This window comes from Chelonia mydas, chromosome 4 (assembly GCF_015237465.2).
Source record: "Chelonia mydas isolate rCheMyd1 chromosome 4, rCheMyd1.pri.v2, whole genome shotgun sequence".
In the NCBI taxonomy this organism is placed as follows: domain Eukaryota; kingdom Metazoa; phylum Chordata; order Testudines; family Cheloniidae; genus Chelonia; species Chelonia mydas.
In genome coordinates this window covers 92,569,855-92,591,315 of record NC_057852.1, presented here as the reverse complement: position 1 = coordinate 92,591,315, position 21,461 = coordinate 92,569,855, and the positions used below count along the sequence as shown (strand labels likewise).

The following is a 21,461-nucleotide window of genomic DNA, read 5'->3' as shown; positions in this document are numbered from 1 at the left end:
GCACAGTGTACTATAAAGAGATTCATTTTATAAGAATGGTCTTAAATCAACTTGCTTTGTTACAGCTCAGCAGTAATCTGTTTCCTTTTAGATTTGCCTCTCCTCCAAACAGGGCCGGCCCTAGGCACCAGCAAAACAAGCAGGTGCTTGGGGCGGCACATTTCCAGGGGAGGCATCCCGGCGCCGGCCATGCCGCCCTAGAAATGTGCCCCCGCCACCCCAGATCACCTCCGCTCCACTTCTCCCCCCTCCCTCCCAGGCTTGCAGCGTGCGAAACAGCTGTTTGGCGCGGCAAGCCTGGGAGGGAGGGAGGAGAAGCCAAGCAGCGGTGCATTCAGGGAAAGCGGTGATGGTGGAGCGGAGGTGAGCTGGGGCGGGGAGAGGTTCTTCTACCGCCCCGTTACTTCCTGTGCTTCCTCCCGCCCACACCCTCGGTCACCTCCGCTCCGCCTGCTCCCCTGAATGCGCTGCCTCTCCCTCGCCTGAGAGGGAGGGGGGAGACGCGGAGCAGCAATGTGTTCAGGGGCGCAGGAAGTAATGGGGGGGGGGAATGCAGCACGCATGGGGGAGGAGGTGGGGCCGGGGATTTGGGGAAGGGGTTGGGAAGGGGCAGAGTTGGGGCGGAGCCAGGGGCGGCATGGCACGAAAAAAAAGCGGGAGCAGCCAAAAAATTTTTTGCTTGGGGCCGCAAAAATCCAGAGTCAGCCCTGCCTCCAAACAAGCTTACTACTCTGTGTTGATTCAAATCACGTTTGAACAGTTGCCCTACATTGTTTTGTAGTTTGGCCTCAACCTTCTGAATTCCAGAGTTTTCTGCTCTGCTTATTTTCTGATGACAGCCAGAGGAGTGAAAACAATAAAGTAGATTTTAAAAGTTTTGTTCTAGTTTACTGAAACATCTGAGTAACTTGTGCCTTCAACATGTCCCTGCTCCTTCAACCTCACCCTTTCAAAAAACCAACCTTCTCTCAGAGGAGACAGTTTCCAATGACTGCTGCAAGACATTCATTTTTAATTTTGGGGGAATAATTAAAATTCAGTTAACGTGTCAAATAGATGTCTGAAGCCAATAACAGTGCAGATGTTAGCTCTTTGCAATATAGCAAGAAAAAACAGCACACAATTTAGAAGAACAATGTTGCCTTTTGCTGTTCCAATAAAATGTCTCCCTTCTGGGGTACTGAATGGATTAGGGGCTTGGTAACAGAATACGGAGCTTTTTTACTTCTAGGTCACTCGTTCAAATCTAGTCTTGGTTGTATTGACCAAAGTTGACATTTGCTGGCTATTCGGCAGTCTGTGCGAAATGATCTGGTGGTCTGAAACTTGTTCTTAGTTAATAGGCAATCACAACAAAATGGAGACAGACTACCACACTAGTTTGGCAGAGCCAACAGAAAAAGTCCAAGGAAGAAATGGGTAGCAGAGAACAAGGATGATGGTCACTGGCAAAGCAGCGAGGAAGCTCTCTCTATTTTGCATTAAATCAGGAACTTCAGTGTGCAGGATTTTCAATCTAGCACCTTCCATGAATATTAAACTTATTTAAAAGTAAACTGAAATAAAAGTGCTGTAACAAGGCCCCAGAAAGCCCTCTTGCAAAAATAAGTAAGGGACCCCCTTCCCGATTCCACCCCCAACACCTCACACACTGAGCTCCAACACTCCCCACTCACCCCATGACATGGGAGCTAAATTTGAGTGAGTGGCATTGTGACCCCATTTGCCAGATGAAGTGTCAGAGCATTGCTCCATCTGGTTTGGCCTCCATAACTTCATGGACCTTGGTCTGACTGCACCACTTGCACCACTGTAGCTATGCCGCTACAAAATATTTCCTTGATCTCTGCAAAATGCCACTAATTCAAATACAGGGTGATACTGCACAAAATGATGGGAACACCTAAATTACATCAGTTGTGAGGAAATTTAGTCTCCCCAGAAATCTGTTGCTGCCAGCACATTCTTTATGCCACAGACCTGATTGATCAAACAACCAAAGTCTCTAGAAACTACTTGCAAATAAAAATAATGTAATCTCAAAATTTTGGAAGGACAGCTCTGACTGTGGAGGGCTTAAAGGATCATGCCCTTTGTCATTGCAGAAGTGCTATGTACTGTTCAGTTAACAGGACCAGTGCTGATACCACAAATGCCTTATTAAAGATGAACCACATTGCACAGAATTTGAAATCATACATGACAGATCAGTAAATTGCCTCAATAATAGCCATCTTAATTTTCAAAAACTGGTTCAACATGTTCTCCTTGCTGTACATGACCTTCTTCAAAGTCTTCTGCACTAAAAATAAAGCATAATGATCAAAATAATAACAAAAAGGTGATAAATTAAAGCATATGTTATATACCTAGAAAACAGAAATAAAATTGCTGATCAGTATTACCTAGAATAGAAAATGGAGATGTGTATCCACAATATCAATAAATCTTATATTCATCAGATGGGTATATGGTATAACAGATGTATGATTAGAATGTGAATTTGAAATCCAAGGTTGTAAATTGCACTTGGACTTCGAAAGTTTATCACAGCGAAAATTACATTAGCTGAATTTTTTTTAATGTTTACAGAAAGAGACAATGTGTACGCACTGTTCAAACCAATTAATCACTGCTATAATTGAACAAGGGTATAATTAATTTGTAAAGGCGGGAGCAGATTCTAGGAAAACAGTCTTAGAATTTTCCAAGGGAAAGTAAATAGTCTGCTTTTTAAGAGCTTCAGACAGCAATTAAATATTTAAAAATAAATATTTTATATTTCTGTCTCTTGCATTTACCCAAGTTAAATCACAGTCCACTAGGATGAATCCATTTCTTTATAGCTTCCAAATAATTTTTCTATTTCTATCTATTACTGTGTCTAAAGTTCTTCCTAAATCAGTATAATCTGTGAATCAATCAAATATAACAATGTACTACTTAGTCAATATTTTAATGGCAACACTTTACATTACAAATCCCAATGCTGACCCCTAAGGAAACAGAAAAATCCTTGCACTGATAGACTAAGAAGCATTTTAGTTTGTACAATAAAAAACAATGGGACAAAACTAGACTATATTTTTATAGTACTTGCTCTCCAATTTTGGAAAAGTGACCATCACATTCAAATCTCATCTTTCATTAGTTAATATTTGGTACAGTGCTTTGAATATATGAAGCTCTCCATATGAGCTAAGCACTATTATGAATACTTGTATTTCTAGCTACACTCTTCATTTGCTGTGTATATTTGTACCCCTTCTATTGGTGCAATTCTTATCTAATATCTAACAAAGGATTAGAGCAATAGAATATTTATAAGGTTGTATAAACATAGTTTAAAATAGAAAACTTAACCGAATTGCTATTCTTTTACCTATGTCATTAAATATTTCAAAAACTTCAAAAAATAATCACACGTATATAAAAAAGTATACCTCTTTCACTTTGCAAAATATGGGCCCAATCCTGATCCTACTGAAGTCAAAAGCAAAACTTCTCCTGATTTCAATGGAAGCAGAGTTAGCCTTTAAGAAAGATCCATATGGTACTGAATGAAACTAGTCAAGAATCCAGTTAGGAAGCAATCACATTACCTGCAGGGTGGGATACGCTGATTTGTTTGAGGGTCACATTTTGGCACCAAGATTGTACAGGCAAAAAACATAAGATACTTGTAGCAGTTAGTCTGAACCAAGGCTGGAAAAAGGGAAGACTCCCAGCTGATGGAGGCTTCCTTCTGAGTCCTATGACCCAAGTAGTTTGGATAGTTAGTATAGTTGTAAGGCAGGTTCATGCAGAGTTCCAGAGTAATTGGTTCACACTGACCTTTTGAAAGAAAAGAACATACATTGTGTAAAACCAGATGAAACCCGAAATAAATAATTACAAGATTCTAATCATTTAAACCGATAATACTCTCTCTGGCCTCCTAAAGTAGGTCTTGTTTTCCATAGACCAAGGTGGCTTGTGGAGTTTTACCAAGTGGCCAGTAGCCTCTCTAATCTTTAATACAAAGATGTAGTTTATAAAAACTACAGGTCCTTGAGTGCAGTGGTCCATATGAGACTAGTCATGTCAGCAAGGGAAGGAGACTTTGATCCCTACGTAGCTATGCAGTTAATCACAATCTTCATATTTATACTTACTCTTTCTGTATCAAGAAAAGGAGTACTTGTGGCACCTTAGAGACTAACCAGTTTATTTGAGCATGAGCTTTCGTGAGCTACAGCTCACTTCATCGGATGCATAGCATATCGTGGAAACTGCAGAAGACATTATATACACACAGAGACCATGAAACAAAACTTCCTCCCACCTCATACTTTTGAATTCTCATTTATAAAAAGGTACAAATAAACTACTACATGAGCTAATTCTTTTCAACTAATAACTCTTTAAACATCAAGAGCTTTTATACAGAACTATCAAAATACAGCAGATTGGAAAGCTTTTGTCAACATTCCCCCCACTCCCAAAATAACAAGAGTGTTTAACAGAATAAAGATTATTATTTTTATTACACTATACTCCGAAGCCCCGATCAGGATGGAGCCTCATTGGACTAGGCACTGTACGAACACATAGTAAGAGGCAGTCACTGCCCCCACGAGTTTACAGTTTAAGACGAGTGAATGTAATTAACAAAACAGGAAGATACACAGGGGGAGAACAAGGGTAACAAGAAGTATGCATGGTTATGCCAGCTAGTTATATGTTTAATTAGCAGGTTTTGAGGGGTTTTATAACATAAATAGGGCTGGTCAGAGACTTATAAGTATTTTCCAGGAAAAACTGTTAAAGAAATGCAAAATCTGGACGTTAAAAAAAAAAAAAAAATCAAGAAATTTTCATTTTATCAAAAGGAAAAATATTTAAAAAATTAAAACAAAAAATTCATTTAAATTCAATGTGAGATTAAAGTTTTCATTTAGAATTGAAACAAAAATAATATTTTGTTTCATTTAAATGAATTTTTTTTACTATGAAATTTTTCCAGGGAGAATTTTGTATAATTTAATACCCCATATTTCATTGGAAAAAAGTTTTGATCAGCTCTGTAAACAAACAAGATATGTTAATGACTTTAGTAATTTCTGCTGGCCACCTGCCTAGCCATTATCAGTTCACTGTTTATTGCAAGTATCATTATATATACATCATTATATATATATAGGTGAGTCTTGAGGAGAGATTTGAAAGAAGATTCTTGTAGTATCTGACAATCTTGCCTGGCCTGACAATCCCTAGTGCAACCTCCTTTAGCAGTCACCTCTCTAATACAAGAAAGACTCAGATGACAATAGGAATTCCTGCGTATGTTGTGCCATGCAATGTAGTCTAGGCAGATCCACTTTTGGAGCATGCCAGGTTGCCCATTATATCCTGACTTGGTTGTGCACTAACACAAGTCAGTAGTATTTCTAAATTCATAAATGCATACAACTGAAACCATAAGTGTTGCTCTTGAAGTTATGTTGTTTTCTAGCTGAGTCTAGATGGAAATCCGTGGCAAAAAATGATGTTAATTTGACAATACTGCCTGAAAATGTGAATATTTATAGCATGTATGGCAAGAATACTGAGAAAGGGTCGGGGGAGGTCAAATTCAATTCCAAATCCTCTTAATAGTGAATGGTCTGGGATGAAATTATTTTGTGGAGTTGAGACAGATAAAAAGCACTGAAATTGATTTGCTTTGTGCACCTAGACAACAAATTCTTGATTGCATAAAAGTATTTTTCTTGGGCTCTGAACAGCTTATTCATCTTACTGTTGAGTCTTTGCATATTTACTGCTTACTATCATTCATTCACCTTATAACTGCTTCATAGCTTAACTGATTCTTTGCACTATTGATCAACAGCATAACTGACTGACTCATGGAATAGCTGATAATTACTCATGACCAGTCACCTCTCACCTGTTGCTCCGTCCACCTCCTTTCTCGTCTCCATAACTTCTGTCATTTCTCACTTTCACACATATAATCAGTTCACATACACCCACCACCACCACACACACACAATCCTCTGCCATTCTTCTTTCTCACCAGCAATATCCACCCTGGTTCCCTTCCTTGCTCTCTTACTGTTGCTTCTGGTATACCCTCTCCATCTATGTCTTCACCTCCTGGTACCTCCATCTCCTGACTCTCTGAGAAACCTGATTCATCACTTTCTGTCACTGCCTCTGCCACTTCTCTTTTTACAGTGAATTCTCCTCACACACATACATACTCTGAATACACAACTGAATTTCTTCATATTGTTGAAATGTGTTAGGTATTGGCCTCGTTTTTATGCACTGAAACAACAAGGAGTCCGTGGCACCTTAAAGACTAACAAATTTATTTGGGCATAAGCTTTCGTGGTAAAAAACCCCACTTCTTCAGATGCATTGAGTGAAAATTACAGATGTAGGCATAAATATACTGACACATGAAGAGATGGGAGAACCAGTGTTAACAAGGCCAATTCAATCAAGGTGGATGTGGTCCACTCCCAATAACTGATGAGGAGGTGTCAATACCAAGAGGGGAAAATTGCTTTTGTAGTGAGCCAGCCACTCCAAGTCCCTGTTCAAGCCCAAAATTAATGGTGTTAAATTTGCAAATGAATTGTAGCTCTGCAGTTTCTCTTTGAAGTCTGTTTTTGAAGTTTTTTTTATTGAAGAATAGCTACTTTTAAATCTGTTATTGAATGTCCAGGGAGATTGAAGTGTTCTCCTACTGGCTTTTGTATGTTACCGTTCCTGATGTCTGATTTGTGTCCATTTATTCTTTTACGTAGAGACTATCCTGTTTGGCCAATGTACATGGCAGAGGGGCATTGCTGGCACATATCACATTAGCAGATGTGCAGGTGAATGAACCCCTAATGGTGTGCTCATGTGGTTGGGTCCTCTGATGGTGTCGCTAGAGGAGATATGTGCAGTGATGAGCTGGAGCTGGTTCTCACTGGTTCACTAGAACCGGTTGTTAAACTTAGAAGCCCTTTTAGAACTGGTTGTTCCGCGAGGGACAACCGGTTCTAAAAGGGCTTCTAAATTTAACCAGCCGAAAGTGGTGCCTTAGGCGCCATCTCCATGGGTGCTCCAGCCTTGGAGCACCCAAGGGGAAAATTTGGTGGGTGCAGAGCACCCACTGGCAGCTCCCCGCCCCACCCCCAACCCCAGCTCACCTCCGCCTCCGTCGCCGCCCTGCCCTGCTTCTCCACCCCCCCAGACTTCCTGCGAATCAGCTGTTTGCGTGGGAAACTGGGGCAGGCTGAGAAGCAGGCCGCGGCTTCCCGCTCAGGCCCAGGGAGGCGGAGGTGAGCTGGGGGGTGCGAGGAGGGCCGCTTGCGCCACAGCAGGTAACCCGGGGGTGGAGGGGCGTGCACAGGGGAACCGCTCCCCGCCCCAGCTCACCTCCGCCACCCTTGGCCTTGGTATGAAGCCGCCACTTGCTTCTCAGCCCTCCCCGGCTTCCCGCCAAACAGCTGATTTGCGGGAAGCCAGGGGAGGGGGCAGAGAAGCAGAGCGGGGCAGCGCATTCAGCGGAGGAGGCGGAGAGGAGATGAGCTGGGGCCGGGCACGGGGTGGGGAGCTGCCAGTGGCACCCACCAAATTTTCCCAGTGGGTGCTCCAGGCCCGGAGCAGCCAGGGAGTCGGCGCCTAAGGCGCCACTTTTGATTTGATCAGTGGGGGAGCAGCCGCTCCCCCTTCTCCCCTCCAGCTATGCTCCCCCACCCCTAGGAGCCAGAAGGACCTGCTGGATGCTTCCTGGGAGCTGCCCCAGGTAAGCACCTCTGGGACTCCCCACCTCGTCCCCCCGGCAGGTGCCTTTGGCTCTTAGGGGCGGGGTGGGCACCCACTATGGTGGCCCACGAGACCCTCCTGCCCGGTTCTGGGGGCAGTCAGGGGACTGGGGAGGGGAGTGGATGGGGCAGGGGTCCTGGGGGGGGGTGCGTCAAGGAACGTGGGGGGGTTGGATGGCGCAGGAGTCCCGGGGGGCGGGGGTGGGCAACAACCCCCTCGTGCGGTGAGGAGGGAACCCGTTGTTAAGATTTTGGCAGCTCATCACTGGATATGGGGACAGAGTAGACAACAGGATTTGTTACAGGGATTGGTTCCCGGGTTAGTGTTTCTGTGGTGTGGTGTGTAGTTGCTGGTGTGGTGATAGTTGCTGGCTTTTATGCATTGCGATTTGGTATGAATTTGTGATTCTTCATTATGAAAGTCAGATACACTAATATAGGTTGCAAATGCAAGTACATCTAAGCTTTCTAAGAGTTTATATAATATAAATTTAATCTAGGCTGAGGAGAGACTGATTGTCTTCTTGATATGCATGTGTAATTACCATTAATATTAATAGGATTTCTACTCATGTTTGGAAGAAATAGAAATTAAAACTAGAAAAGATCAATTAGATCAGTGTTTCTGAAACTGAGTGGATCCCAGTGATCAACTCCTCCCCCTCCCTCAACTCCTCCCCCTCCCTCCCAGTGTCTCCTGCATGCCGGGGAACAGCTGGAAGGGAGGGGGAGGAGTGGGGACGGGACGGGGTGGGCCTGGGGGAAGGAGTGGAGTGGGGTCAGGGCCTGGGGCTGAGCAGGAAGGGCTTGGGGTCCACCAAAAATTTTAAATCAAAATGGGGGTCCTTGGGTTGCTAAAGTTTGAGAACCACTGAATTAGATCATGCAGTCTATCACCCACGCAGTCCATCACCCAACTGTTCTGTTCATTTTCCAGGACTCTAATAATCATAGTGGACTGATTTAAATCACAGCAATTTAAATCACCAATTTTAATCAAAGTTTAAATCAGCAAGCTGGAAACCTTGATTTAAATCATCAATTTAAATTCTGTTTTGCATTTGTGCCTTTTAGTTATTTAGTTATTTTTAGGGCTGTCAGTTAATCGCACTTAACTCAGGCGATTAACTCAAAAAATTAATCACTATTAAAAAAATTAATCATGATTTATCACACTGTTAAACAATAGAATACAATGTCACCTGAAAGTGAGAACACACGTTCGCATAGCACTTTTATAGCCGGCATTGCAAGGTGTGCCAGATATGCTGAACATTTGTATGCCCCTTCATGCTTCGGCCACCATTCCAGAGGACATGCTTCCATGCTGATGATGCTCATTAAAAAATAATGCGTTAATTAAATTTGTGACTGAAATCCTTGGGGGAGAACTGTATGTCTTCAGCTCTGTTTTACCTGCATTCTGCAATATATTTCATATTATAGCAGTCTCGGATGATGATCCAACACATGTTCGTTTTAAGAACACTTTCACTGCAGATTTACAAAACGCAAAGACGATACCAACATGAGATTTCTAAAAATAGCTAAAGAACTCAACCCAAGGTTTAAGAATCAGAAATGCCTTCCAAAATCTGAGAGGGACGAGGTGTGGAGCATGCTTTCAGAAGTCTTAAAATAGCGAAAAGGAAAGGAGTACTTGTGGTACCTTAGAGACCAACAAATTTATTTGAGCATAAGCTTTCATGTGCTACTCTGAAACCTGTTAAAATAGCAACACTCAGATGCGGAAACTACAGAACCCAAACTACCAAAAAAAAAATCAACCTTCTGCTGGTGGCATCTGATTCAGAAGATGAAAATGAACATGCATCGGTCCGCTCTGCTTTGGATCGTTATCGAGCAGAACCCATCATCAGCATGGACGTATGTCCTATGGAATGGTGGTTGAAACACGAAGGGACATATGAATCTTTAGCACATCTGGCTCATAAATATCTTGCAACACTGGCTACAACAGTGCCATGCAAACACCTGTTCTCACTTTCAGGTGACATGGTAAACAAGAAGCAGGCAGCATTATCTCTTGCAAATAAGTTTGTTTGTCAGAGCAATTGGCTGAAGTAGGACTGAGTGGACTTGTAGGCTCTAAAGTTTTACATTGTTTTATTTTTCAATGGAGTTTTTTTTTGTACATAATTCTACATTTGTAAGTTCAACTTTCATGATAAAGAGACTGCACTACAGTACTTGTATGAAGTGAATTGAAAAATACTATTTCTTTTGTTTTTTACAGTGAAAATATTTGTAATCAAAAATAAATATAAAGTGAGCACTTTGTATTCTGCATTGTAATTGAAATCAATATATTTGAAAATGTAGAAAACATCCAAAAATATTTAAATATATGGAATTCCATTATTGTTTAACCGTGCGATTAATCACAATTAATTTTTTTAATTGCTTGACTGCCCTAGTTATTTTCCTAAAGAATGGTTGATTCTTATTGGTTGGTAACCATTAAAACATGATGACTTGCAATTAAATATAGCCTTTATACTAAATTTGGTACTTCTTTTCGTTAACCAGGAAACATACTATCTATAAACATTTATTTCAATAATTACATAATTTAATTTATATTTATTAAGAGACTTAATTTTTACATTTTTTTATTATGTTAGAACAGGGGTTCTCAAACTTCATTGCACCGTGACCCCCTTCTGACAACAAAAATTACTACAGCACCACAGGAGGGGGGACCAAAGTCTGAGCCCACCCAAGCCCTGCTACCCTGGGAGGTGGAAGGGGGGAAGTCAAAGCCCCACTGCCCCAGGCCAGGGACCCAAAGCCAAACCAAGGGCTTCAGCCCCAGACAGGAGGCCTGTAAACTTAGCACCACCACCCAGGGCTGAAGGTCTCAGGCTTGGGCTTTGGCCCTGGGCCCCTGCAAGTCTAAGCCAGACCTGGCGAGCCCATTAAAATGGGGTTGCGACCCACTTTGGGGTCCCGACCCACAGTTTGAGAACCGCCGTGTGAGAAAATAGTAAATAATGCATTTCTCATTTACTAAATGATTAAAATTTTGCTTATGATTTGTGTCACGCTCTTTGGATGGAAATTCAAATTCAATGACAAATGCTCAAAAGGAGCATTTTATATTAATTAAATAAAACTACCTTAAATATTCTGGATACACAAGAAAAAAAATCAAAACATGTTTTGCATTTAAAACTAACAAGTTTATTAAACAAAGGAAGTATTATATATAGTTAGGGAACTGACCTGAATATTTCTGGTAACTATGTCCTTCAGGATTTTAGAACTAGTAGATCTCTTCCTCTTACACCTAGCTTTTAATCATAGATTAGAAAAAGAAAACTTTCCTGTTCTTTCAACTCCCAGTTGGTTTCTTAGCTTTGAATGAACTAGACATTGAACTGACCTAATTGAATACACTGAAATGAAGAAAATATTCTCTCTGCACCTGCAGAAGACTCTACTGCTGTCAAAAGTTGGTTTAGCATTTCTGCAAACTCTGGTTCGAGGTGCTTACCCAGAGACTTCCAGCAGTTCAGTGGCTTGACTTTCTTTAAAATTTGGCAGCAAATATGTACTGTTGTTATTATTTGTTTTATTTATTTATTTATTGAAAAGATTTTAATAGATTATAAATTTAGGCCTCAAAATAGGATGTTAATTTCAAATTTAATTTTAAATAGGTTTATTTTGAAAAAAATAAACCTGGTTTTAATTTAAATTAAAAAATCCAAAGTAAAAATGTCAGATTTTTTAAAATAATTGATTTTTATTCACCCAGCTAGTAATAGAACCATATTGCTTCCTTTTGAAATATATTCTATAGTTTAATAGGAAATAAATCCTTATTTGTAGTATTATCTCTAAGTACAACCTAATGAGCAAGGGACAAAGTAATAAAATCCCTTGCATCTGTCATCTTAAGCCAAAATCCTATAGAAATATCAGAAATGCAGGGCTGGGAGGGACCTCGAGAGGTCACCTAGTCCAGCCTCCAGCCCTGAGGCAGGACCAGAATAACTTTAAAAATATTTTTAAAATATACAATAAAAAATAATTTGCCTGGGCCTTATCCACTAACAAAATATTAGGCCCAGATCTGAATAAAAGCATTAATTATATTAGATATGAGGATGTCTGATATGACAGTAACATCTCCATCAGCTCCCTTCAATATACTCTCAGAAGAAGTGTCTAAGACATCTGTACTGCCATTAAAAAGATGCCACAACTACATTACGATGTCAGCCTAAATGGATTGGAAATTATGATGACCGGAGGGCATTCAGTCCATCCTGAATGCTTTGAAACGTAGCCCCTGCTCTTACTGTTTTCCAAGGTTACCGCCCAGACATCAGTCATGTTTTACACGGGGATGATGCCTGCAACAGATTATTCTTTAAAAATAAATTTCTTTACTGTAAAACTGGTTAGAAATAAAGAAAAATACTTGATCAAAACCATTTTTGCCCCCTCTAAAAATAAACCAATGTGCATATCCCAAAAATGTCTCATTGAGGCCAGCTACCTGTATAATATGTTTCATCCTGATTAAATTTGAAATTGTCAGACTAGTAAACTCATAACCCAGTGTCTAAATCTAAAGCCTTCAGCGGTAGCATATGAAAGCTATAACACACTTCTTATGATCAAAGAACAGCTGGAAAACAACGGCTCAAACTAATAATGTGCCTGTTCTTAGGAAAACTATATCTCTGTAGCCAAATTCAGCACAGCCCAAGTAAACAGACCTTTTGTAGGAGGACCTTTGATTGGGGAGATGGAGTCATCCCTCAAAGTCGTGGAACACTGGCACTGTTGCTACCAGCAGCAGCTGGAGAGAGCTGGGATAGACACTGTTGCAACAATGCTGCTGTGAGACAGCCCTTCTGATACCCCATACACCATTAAACATAAAACGAAGACAACTTATTAATCATGCCATGTGCTACAAAGTCATAGCTGGCTAACATTGCAGTATGCTCCAAGCAATTCTACAATAATTAATAAGATCCTTGGAAATGACATTCCCAAATCCCCCAGGCTTTGTCCTACATGATCTGCCAAAGTCAATATACTCACTTCAGGGCTAATTCTGTGAAGTGCTGAACACCCTTAACTCTCATTGTCTTCAATTAAGTTAAGGGCACTCAATATCCCGAATAATCAGACTGCATAGACTACACAAAGTAGGTTAGGGGAGGGAGTGGAAGGGGCTACAGTTAACTGCACTAAATCTAAGGTCTGATACGAAGATGATATGGAAATCATTACCACTTTCCCCATGAGACTGGTTCCCAAGCACAGCCAAACTGGTAGCCATTCACTAGCTCATTTACAATTGAAATAATTCCAACCTGAATTTATGAGCTAAATTCCAAATTTTCTTTCATACCTGTTCAACTTACTCCTCAAAATGATTTTGCATGCTCCCAGTAAACAATCGCTTGTGACGATAAATCAAAACCGCCTATGAACAATCCATTCCTAGAGGGCATGATCTCCACACTTTTCTCCCTTTCTTTTCATCTTTCTTTAAAACTCCTCTTTAAACCATAGTACCCAATTGAACTCTTCTATATGCATGCCTCACTTGGCCTATTTTAACTTCTGTCGAGAGTCAATCTTAATACCGTATTATCCTAATGTTTGGCCACCTGTTAAGGTACATACTTGCTATATACTAGACTGTATTTTGTCTAGGGAGACATATGTGGATTCATAAGTCATGCTCAATACTTTGTTTCCTTTGTGCACATTTTAGTGTTCTTTAACTTTATTTAAACAAATTGTAACAATGAACACCCACACAACAGAACAAAACAAAGAAAATATACTGAGGGAAAAAATGAGGGTCTAATGTCATAAAGATGTTAAAAAGTGCGTGGCATCTTAGTCATGATTCAAGATTGATTTGTTTCTGGTTTGGCCTAACCAAGACCATTTCAACAACTTAACTGCTAGACTTGCATCCATTAGTCATCAAATTAAGGTGAAATGAAAAGACTTTCCTTCTGTATTCTGCAGCACATCTTCATAAATTCAATTACAGTGAAAGCTCTGGAAATGTGCCTTGAGACAACAATGGCAGGAAATACATGCTCTACTTACTACAGTTTGTCCGGCTATTGGTCATGTCACAGAGAAAAGAGGTGCCACAAGAGTCAGGGCAGGAAGTATCAATACATCTCTGGTCCCCTTCCTGACATGGTGGTTGATCTGAAGAAAAAACAATAAAAGCTTGTTACTATTAGGGTGACCAGATGTCCCGATTTTATAGGGACAGTCCCGATTTTTGGGTCTTTTTCTTATATAGGCTCCTATTACTCCCCACCCCTTCCTGATTTTTCACACTTGCTGTCTGGTCACCCTAGTTACTATAATGGTTTAGTAGAGGAATAAAAGTGACAGTGTAGTGGTCAGAAGATACAGTTACAGATTAACAGACACAGACTAAAAGTGTTCCCAAGTGCATTAGATGGTTCAGTAACAATCTGCTGTTAGACCACCACAGTACTTGTCATTTTCAAGGTATTTTCCCTGATGAGTATAGAGCCCCCAGCATTTCCACTAGTACATCTGGGACACCAGTGCTTAAAACATTTCTATGGTGGAAAAAAACTTATTGGTGTTTAACAAGATTTCTCCTTTCGCTCTTCTTATCCCCAGGTTTAAATTAAATTAAATGTGAGAAAGTTTATAGCCCAGATTCTGGGCTGTGCATGAGGAGTGCTTTCAGCGTGTCACATAGCTATTTGGGGAAGAGTATAAGAGGAATAAGAAGCTGGGTCAAAGGGGAATGGTATGTCCTCTAGCCTCCTGGCTGGTTAAAGCAGGGAAAGCCTGTGGGAATTATTCCTCTGTATTTTTCACCTGATTTGCTTTTTGTTTTGTAGACAATAAAAACAAAGGGCCTTAAAAGACTAATGCCTAAAGCTTTGTTTTCCTTCCTTGGCTGGTGAAGCTGCCCACCAGCCTATAGAGCAATGGTTCTCAACATTTGTGGCCCAATCAGCTCACAGCTGTGGCCTATGTGACATCCTCAGGGCCACGCAGGTAGTATATATAATTGTATGGATGTGGCCCATGTAACACATAGAGAGCTGCACATGCAGCCCACAATCGTAAATAGGTTGGGAACCACTGCTATTGACGGATATCCAACAGCCAAATGCAGCAAAGTTTACACCTCACCAGAGAGCTTCCGTGTTCGAAACTTTGGCCCATCCACACTTCCTCTCACAGAATACTATCTCTACTGCTCTATTACTATCTATGTGCTGTATGACTCTGAGTCCTCCCCACCCAACTAAAATCTTTGCTAAGGGTACAGCCGGGGCTGGCACTGAAAGTCACCTCCTTTATGTGGCTTTGGCTGTTTTGTAAAGTTACCTCAATTACCTGCTCTTGAACACAGAGACTCAGTGTATAACGTTATCGCTCCGTCAAGTTTAAAATCATATTATTACTATTGTCATTTGTACTGAAGTAGTGTCCATGGGCACCAACCACCAGACACTGTGCAGACACACAATAAAGAGACAAGACCCTGTCCCCAAAGAGCTCACAATCTAATTTATGTAGCTTAACCCTGAGCTAGGTGTATCAAGAATATCTTTTCGTTCCTTCGGTGGCTTCACTTCATCTGAGGTATAGCAGAGGATGTACGTTTTACATCTTTACCACATTTGCTACAGTACAATATGATATGCACATACAGGAACTAATAGATTTTTGGTCTTTTTATTTTACAAGAGCACTTGATCCTAAAATGAAACTCATAGGATAGGAAAATCTTTACAGACTTCCAAAATTGCCATAAATCTGGGCATTAAAACATATTTTTAAAGTCTTGCCATCACCACGTCTCAGCTACCTCCTACCCATCTCCTAAAGGGAGGTCCTTTCTCAAGTCCTTGGTATGCTACCATCTGTGGGTACAGTACAGATTCTTTCTAATCATAATAGAGTCCACATTGAATTCATATAAACACAGTCTGCCATGTCTTTAGAAAGCATCATAGACTCAGTTTTGATTACTTCCATATTGGATTTCTATTTTCACAGAATGAGACAGCATTAAGGTCGTAATTACATTTCCTTAAGGTATGTAAGGAAGGTACGTTTTCTCATTCAATAATATGGTAAGCCAATATTCACTTGTAGATTATATGGATGAAGTAGCAAGTTACTGGCTGTTCTCCCTCTCATATCTAGTCTGATGATATCACAAATGTGCTACTACTGCTCAACTGTTTTTTGAAGCCAAACCAACATCCTAAATCGTTTAAGAACTTCTTTGCCTCTCTTAGATGCATCCATACTCCTTTAACTGTGAAAAGATGAAAGAATGATTATTTACCCTTCAGTAACTGTGGTTCTTCGAGATGCTGTAGTCAGTATGGATCCCCTTCTAAGTGCACATGTACCTCATGTGCGCAAGCTCAGAATATTTTGAATAGTAACGTCTGTCAGGGAGTGGAGGTGGTGCACCCCTGGCGAAAAGCAAAAGTCAGCGCCTATGGGCAGGAAGTCATGTGATCCACACTGACTACATCTTGAAGAACCAGAGTTATTGTGGTGTAAATAATCGTTCTTTCTCTGAGTATGTGTCATTGTGGATTCCACTGTAGGTGACTTGCAAGCAGTATTTTCTTCAGGTTGGTGAACATGAGGAGTATCAACTGCATCAGTCAAATACAGATTGGAGTACAGTCTCCCAAACTTATCTGCTCTAGCAGCCAAGTCCAGTGCATAATGCTTGACAAATGTGAGCAGTTTATTTCACGAGCAGCCTTGCAGAGTCTGGATACTGTTTGCATGAACAGTGCTTGACAATTGGAAGGCGACCTAAGAATAGACTTTCTGGACAAAAGTATCTAGCTCTTTGGTGTCCTTGTCTTGATGCCCTTGGTGGATCTGGTCTTCTCCTACACTACAGAGATAATAAGCAACCCCAGTATCAAATGGGCATAAAAATGCTAGAAGTCCTTAGGTGGGACCTAGTAGTGTTTTTCCACCCGCTTCGAGGTTGGGGGGAGTAAGACCAGGTGTGCCACAGATACTTTGCTGGATCCAGAGACCCTTCAAAATACAAAGTACAGACTGAGGCAGTGTGGTCTGTCTGGGTCAGTAGAGGGAGACAAAACTATAGGACTAGCATGAGCTACTGAAAGCTTGCCAGAGGCAGACTGGTGTGGGGGTACCAAAAGTTTAAACAAGATGTAGGTAAGTATTTGAATGTGTGAAAGCTTAGCTGAATAGGCCCATGTCTATAAATCCTCTGAGGTTCTCCCATTACATTCTGAAATGGGGTATATGGAGACTATATTTTTATTTTAAAAGATCAGATGGTCAACTAACATGTGGTCATGCCACGTCTTCCTGCAGGCTTGATTACTTTCTGAATTGAATGCTCTCATTAACATTAAAAGTAAGGAATTTACTCTTTCAATTGTCTCAGAGAGACTTTCAGTGTGTCGCCTCCAGCCCCCACTAACATAATATTTGGCTTCACTGTAAACTGATTCTGCACATGTGTGTGTGACACAAGAATCCGCACAACTTGGGAGTTTCTTAAGCACATATTTGGTAGTGCCCAGTATTATACAGGTTATAGAGAAATTTCAATTATAAGGCCATTTTCTCACTATTTAAAAAAAATTAGCATTGTGGGGAGGTGCAGGAGGGAGGGGGGAGTGTTCATGTTTGGACTCTGCCTGGAATTGAGTTTGAGGAAAATTTGAGAAAATCCCTTCATCCAGTTTGAGTTTCGTGAGGATGTAAAACACTATTCTCATGCTTTAGAATTCCAGTCATATTTCTTCAGACAGAGCTATAACAGAAAAGACTGAAGTTAGAAAGCAAAAGCTGGGTATGGTCCTAAGTGAGGACAAAAGTAATTGCAGGGATTGTTTTGGCAAAACTGTGACTCCTTGAAAACTGTTTACTGAGCATACAAGACAGATACACACAGTTCCCCTATGTGAAGCTAGTTCAAAGAAGGGATCAAAGAATCTACAAGTTCTCCTGGCTTTGATAGCAAAGCTTGTAAATTATGTAAAGTGACATTATAACAAATGAACTTACAAGCTCGGATGGCAGAGACAGCAGAATGTGTAAAGCACACAGTCTGACTAGGTCTGAGCTGCACCCTTAGGAAAAGCACAGGAAGGTCCTCTCTCTTTACAAAGTGCAACTTATTTCTCTTGGTACAACAGCCAGTGCCTGAGGTATGGTGGTGCTGAGGCATGGCCCAATCTGTTCTGTATGCCCTAGGGCAGTTGGGAAGGGGTGGTCCCTGAACTCCCAAATGTAAGGATGGAATTCTGCCTGGCCCTTATGGGGACTGTGCAACGGGCACAGTAGAAATCTCCATAGTATGCACCCTGATAACAACCAGGCAAAACTTCAGTCCTAAGTAAATTTAGAGAGACGCTTTCCCAGTGGGAAAACTTGCCAAGGTTGTCTAAATGAAGCTCCCTGCTCTCTGGCAGGTTGCTAAAAGTGTTTAACAACATTTTACTAAATATTTAGGGATAATGAACAGAAGAGGAAATTTTCTAATAATTTAAAGGCATTGCAGCTAAAGTGTTTAGATGGGAACACTTTAAGCTGTAAGCATATAGTCAGAACATTGACTGTATAATAAAGGCCCCTTCTCACTCTTTATCTGCTCCTTGTATCTTTGAGTCATATCTGGTCACTTTACTGACAGAAACAAAATTTTATTACTCTTAGTCCCACAGTGGCGAGAAAAACAATGAGTGAGAGAGCAAGAGAGACAGACATGCACCTGGATTCTATTGTGTCTCATGCACCAATGTGTCAGCTAAATAGTCTTGTATTAGCGATGAATAATTTAGGAGGCAGAAAGTAAGGTGGATGTGACAAGGCTATTTCGGAAAAGCATCTTTCAGAGGCTGCTAGAAACAGTAGTACAGTTTCTAGCGTATTCTACTCTCCTTTCTCAACTCCCTTCCTTTCCCCTCTATCTTGCAGCCTCCAACAGGAGAAGCAGAGGGACCTGGAAAGCAGTATAAGGCTGGGGATGCAGAGAATGACAACAACAAAAATAGACACCAGAGAAGGGGAAATATGGAGGAGAGGAAATTGAGCCTGGATTGGGGTTGCACAGATAACTGAGGGCAACATTTGGCTCTGTTTTTACATCTTCATATGACAAATGTAAAAACTATCCTGCTGTAGCTTTCACCAATGCAAGTTGTAAGATCTAACAATCTTGGTGGAGGAGAAGGAGCTGAATTTCTCTGCTTTATTTCTTCAGTTATTCTTTAGACCAGATGACTTAAAATAGCAATGGGAAGGGCCAGAGATGAAAAAGGTACCAGATGACCCCAGAGGAGAGTGGACTTATACGAAAGGATTTTATTTTTTTCCCCAAAGTGTGTCAGTTCTGTGTTCTGCCATTATTGCCAGTTGTAAGCATTTATAACATACCTGTTTTTCCCCTCACTGAGCTTCCTGCATTTAACCAGTAGTTCAACAACGAGAACACTTTCTTCCTCTAATTCTCTATTTTCAATCAGGAAAGTCTTTCCCTGGAGGTTCCTTGCCAAGTGGCAATAACCACTAATGATATCTAAATGCCACTGACCCATCCTAACCACAGGGAAACTCTTAACAGCTGGATTTATTGAAATACAGAGAATACTAGTATTTTTTTAAAAACGGATTAGTTATGAAACCAAATGCTAGCATGGCATTTCCATCTCTTTGCTTAGCCTCAGAGTAGGTTCTTCAGGAGTGCTTAAGAAAAAGTTCTGACTGTAACATGGAGGAGTGGGGGGCACTTCTTGTGTGCCAGTTGGGGGACAGACATCCTTATGTCCTTATTTCCCAAAAGGAAGTTCCAGTACACAGGGTCATTGGGGATTGGTTGACTTACTGCAAAGAGAATGAAACATAGCATACCCTTATTTTCACTGCAATTATCTTCATCACTTCCGTCTTTACAGTCATTATCCCCATCACACTGGAAAGCACTGGGAATGCACTGTCCATTTCTGCACTCCACCAGACCCTGACTGTAACATGCTGGGGAAACAATAACACATTCCAATCATCCTACATGTCTACAGGTCTCATTTCTTTTAAAGATAATTTTTGAAAAAAATATTGTTGGAGGAGCTGGCAGCAATACTTAGAAATGTAGCCCCAACAGTTACCATTATAAAGACCCTGTTTTCAGCTGCTTATAAACTTTCTCAAATTTTAACCATTTGGGCTGAAATTTTCCTTATCAGGTGTCTCCCTCAGGCTAAATTCTTCTGGAAAATTTCAGCCAAATGGTTTGGCTTTTTCTAAGAATGAGGGTAAGGAAAAATAAGTTGTTTTGCCCATGTTAAAAAAATTGTTCAAAAATCTGCAGTGCCTGCATTCTTTGGAGCAGGGACTTGAAATTTGGCAGGGGGTGGGTTTTTGCTGTCTCTGCACAAAAACATCCAAATTTTACCAAATGATAAGACTGGGGGGTGGGGGAGGGAACAGTTTACACATGATCAGTAGATTTTTGCAGATACATTTTTGGAAGACTGTCTGCTCTGAGCATGCTCCAGTTTGTTCCTGAGCAGGACTTTCCATGTAATATCAGCTGTGGGATGATGACAGCTCTGCCTGGTCCAGTCTGGGTAGCTGAACTGAGAGCCTCTCTCCCCGGTGCTCTCAATGTATATGGCTACACAGGGATAAAAAACCACAGCTGGCCCAGGTCAGCTGACTTGGGCTCACAGGACTCAGGCTCTGAGCTGAAAAATTACTGTGTAGATGTCCCTACTCCAAAATGCTTACAATTTAAGAAGGACAGTTACAGTATTCCAATTGAAATGATAATGAACCAGAAGGAAAGGTTAAGAACATAAGAACAACCATACTGGATCAGACCAATGGTCCACCTAGCCCAGTATCCTGTCTTCCAACAGTGACCAATGCCAGGTGCTTCAGAAGAATTGAACGGAACACGTAATCAAATGATCCATCCCTGTCACCCATTCCCAGCTTTTGGCAAACAAAGGCCAGGGACAATTCAGAGCATGGTTTTGCATCCCTGCCAATCCTGACTAATAGGCATTGATGGACCTATCCTCCATGAACTTATCTAGTTCTTTTTTTAACCCGGTTATAGTCTTGGCCTTTATCACATCCTCTGGCAAAGAGTTCCACAGGTTGACTGTGTGTTGTGTGAAGAAATATTTCCTTTTGTTTGTTTTAAACATGCTGCCTATTAATTTCATGTGGTGATCCTTAGTTCTTGTGTTATGAGAAGGAGTAAATAACACTTCCTTATTTACTTTCTCCACACCAGTCATAATTTCATAGACCTCTATCATATGCCCCCTTTGTTGTCTTTTTTCCAAGATGAAAAGTCCCAGTCTTATTAATCTCTCCGCATATGGAAGCTATTCTATACCCCTAATCATTTTTGTTGCCCTTCCCTGTACCTTTTCCAATTCCAATATATCTTTTTTGACATGGCATGACCAGATCTGCACGCAGTATTTAAGATGTGGGGATACCATATAGAGGCACTATGATATTTTCTGTCTTATTATCTATTGCTTTCCTAATGATTCCCAACACTGTTTTAACTTTTTTGACTGCCACTACACACTAAGTGGAGGTTTTCAGAGAACTGTG

At 40.9% G+C, this 21,461-nt stretch overlaps 1 protein-coding gene across 2 annotated transcripts in view; it reads right to left on the bottom strand.

The window, feature by feature from the left end:
* The window catches only part of CORIN (corin, serine peptidase), a 308,207-nt gene that overhangs the window by 69,461 nt on the left and 217,285 nt on the right, over nt 1-21,461 (bottom strand). For both annotated transcript variants that reach the window (XM_007071024.4, XM_043544404.1), the window contains exons 9-11: nt 19,740-19,862; nt 13,917-14,024; nt 3,603-3,834 (exon numbers count right to left, since the gene is read on the bottom strand). In XM_007071024.4, coding sequence (XP_007071086.3) covers nt 3,603-3,834; nt 13,917-14,024; nt 19,740-19,862 — 463 coding nt within the window. The remainder of the gene's footprint in view (nt 1-3,602; nt 3,835-13,916; nt 14,025-19,739; nt 19,863-21,461) is intronic.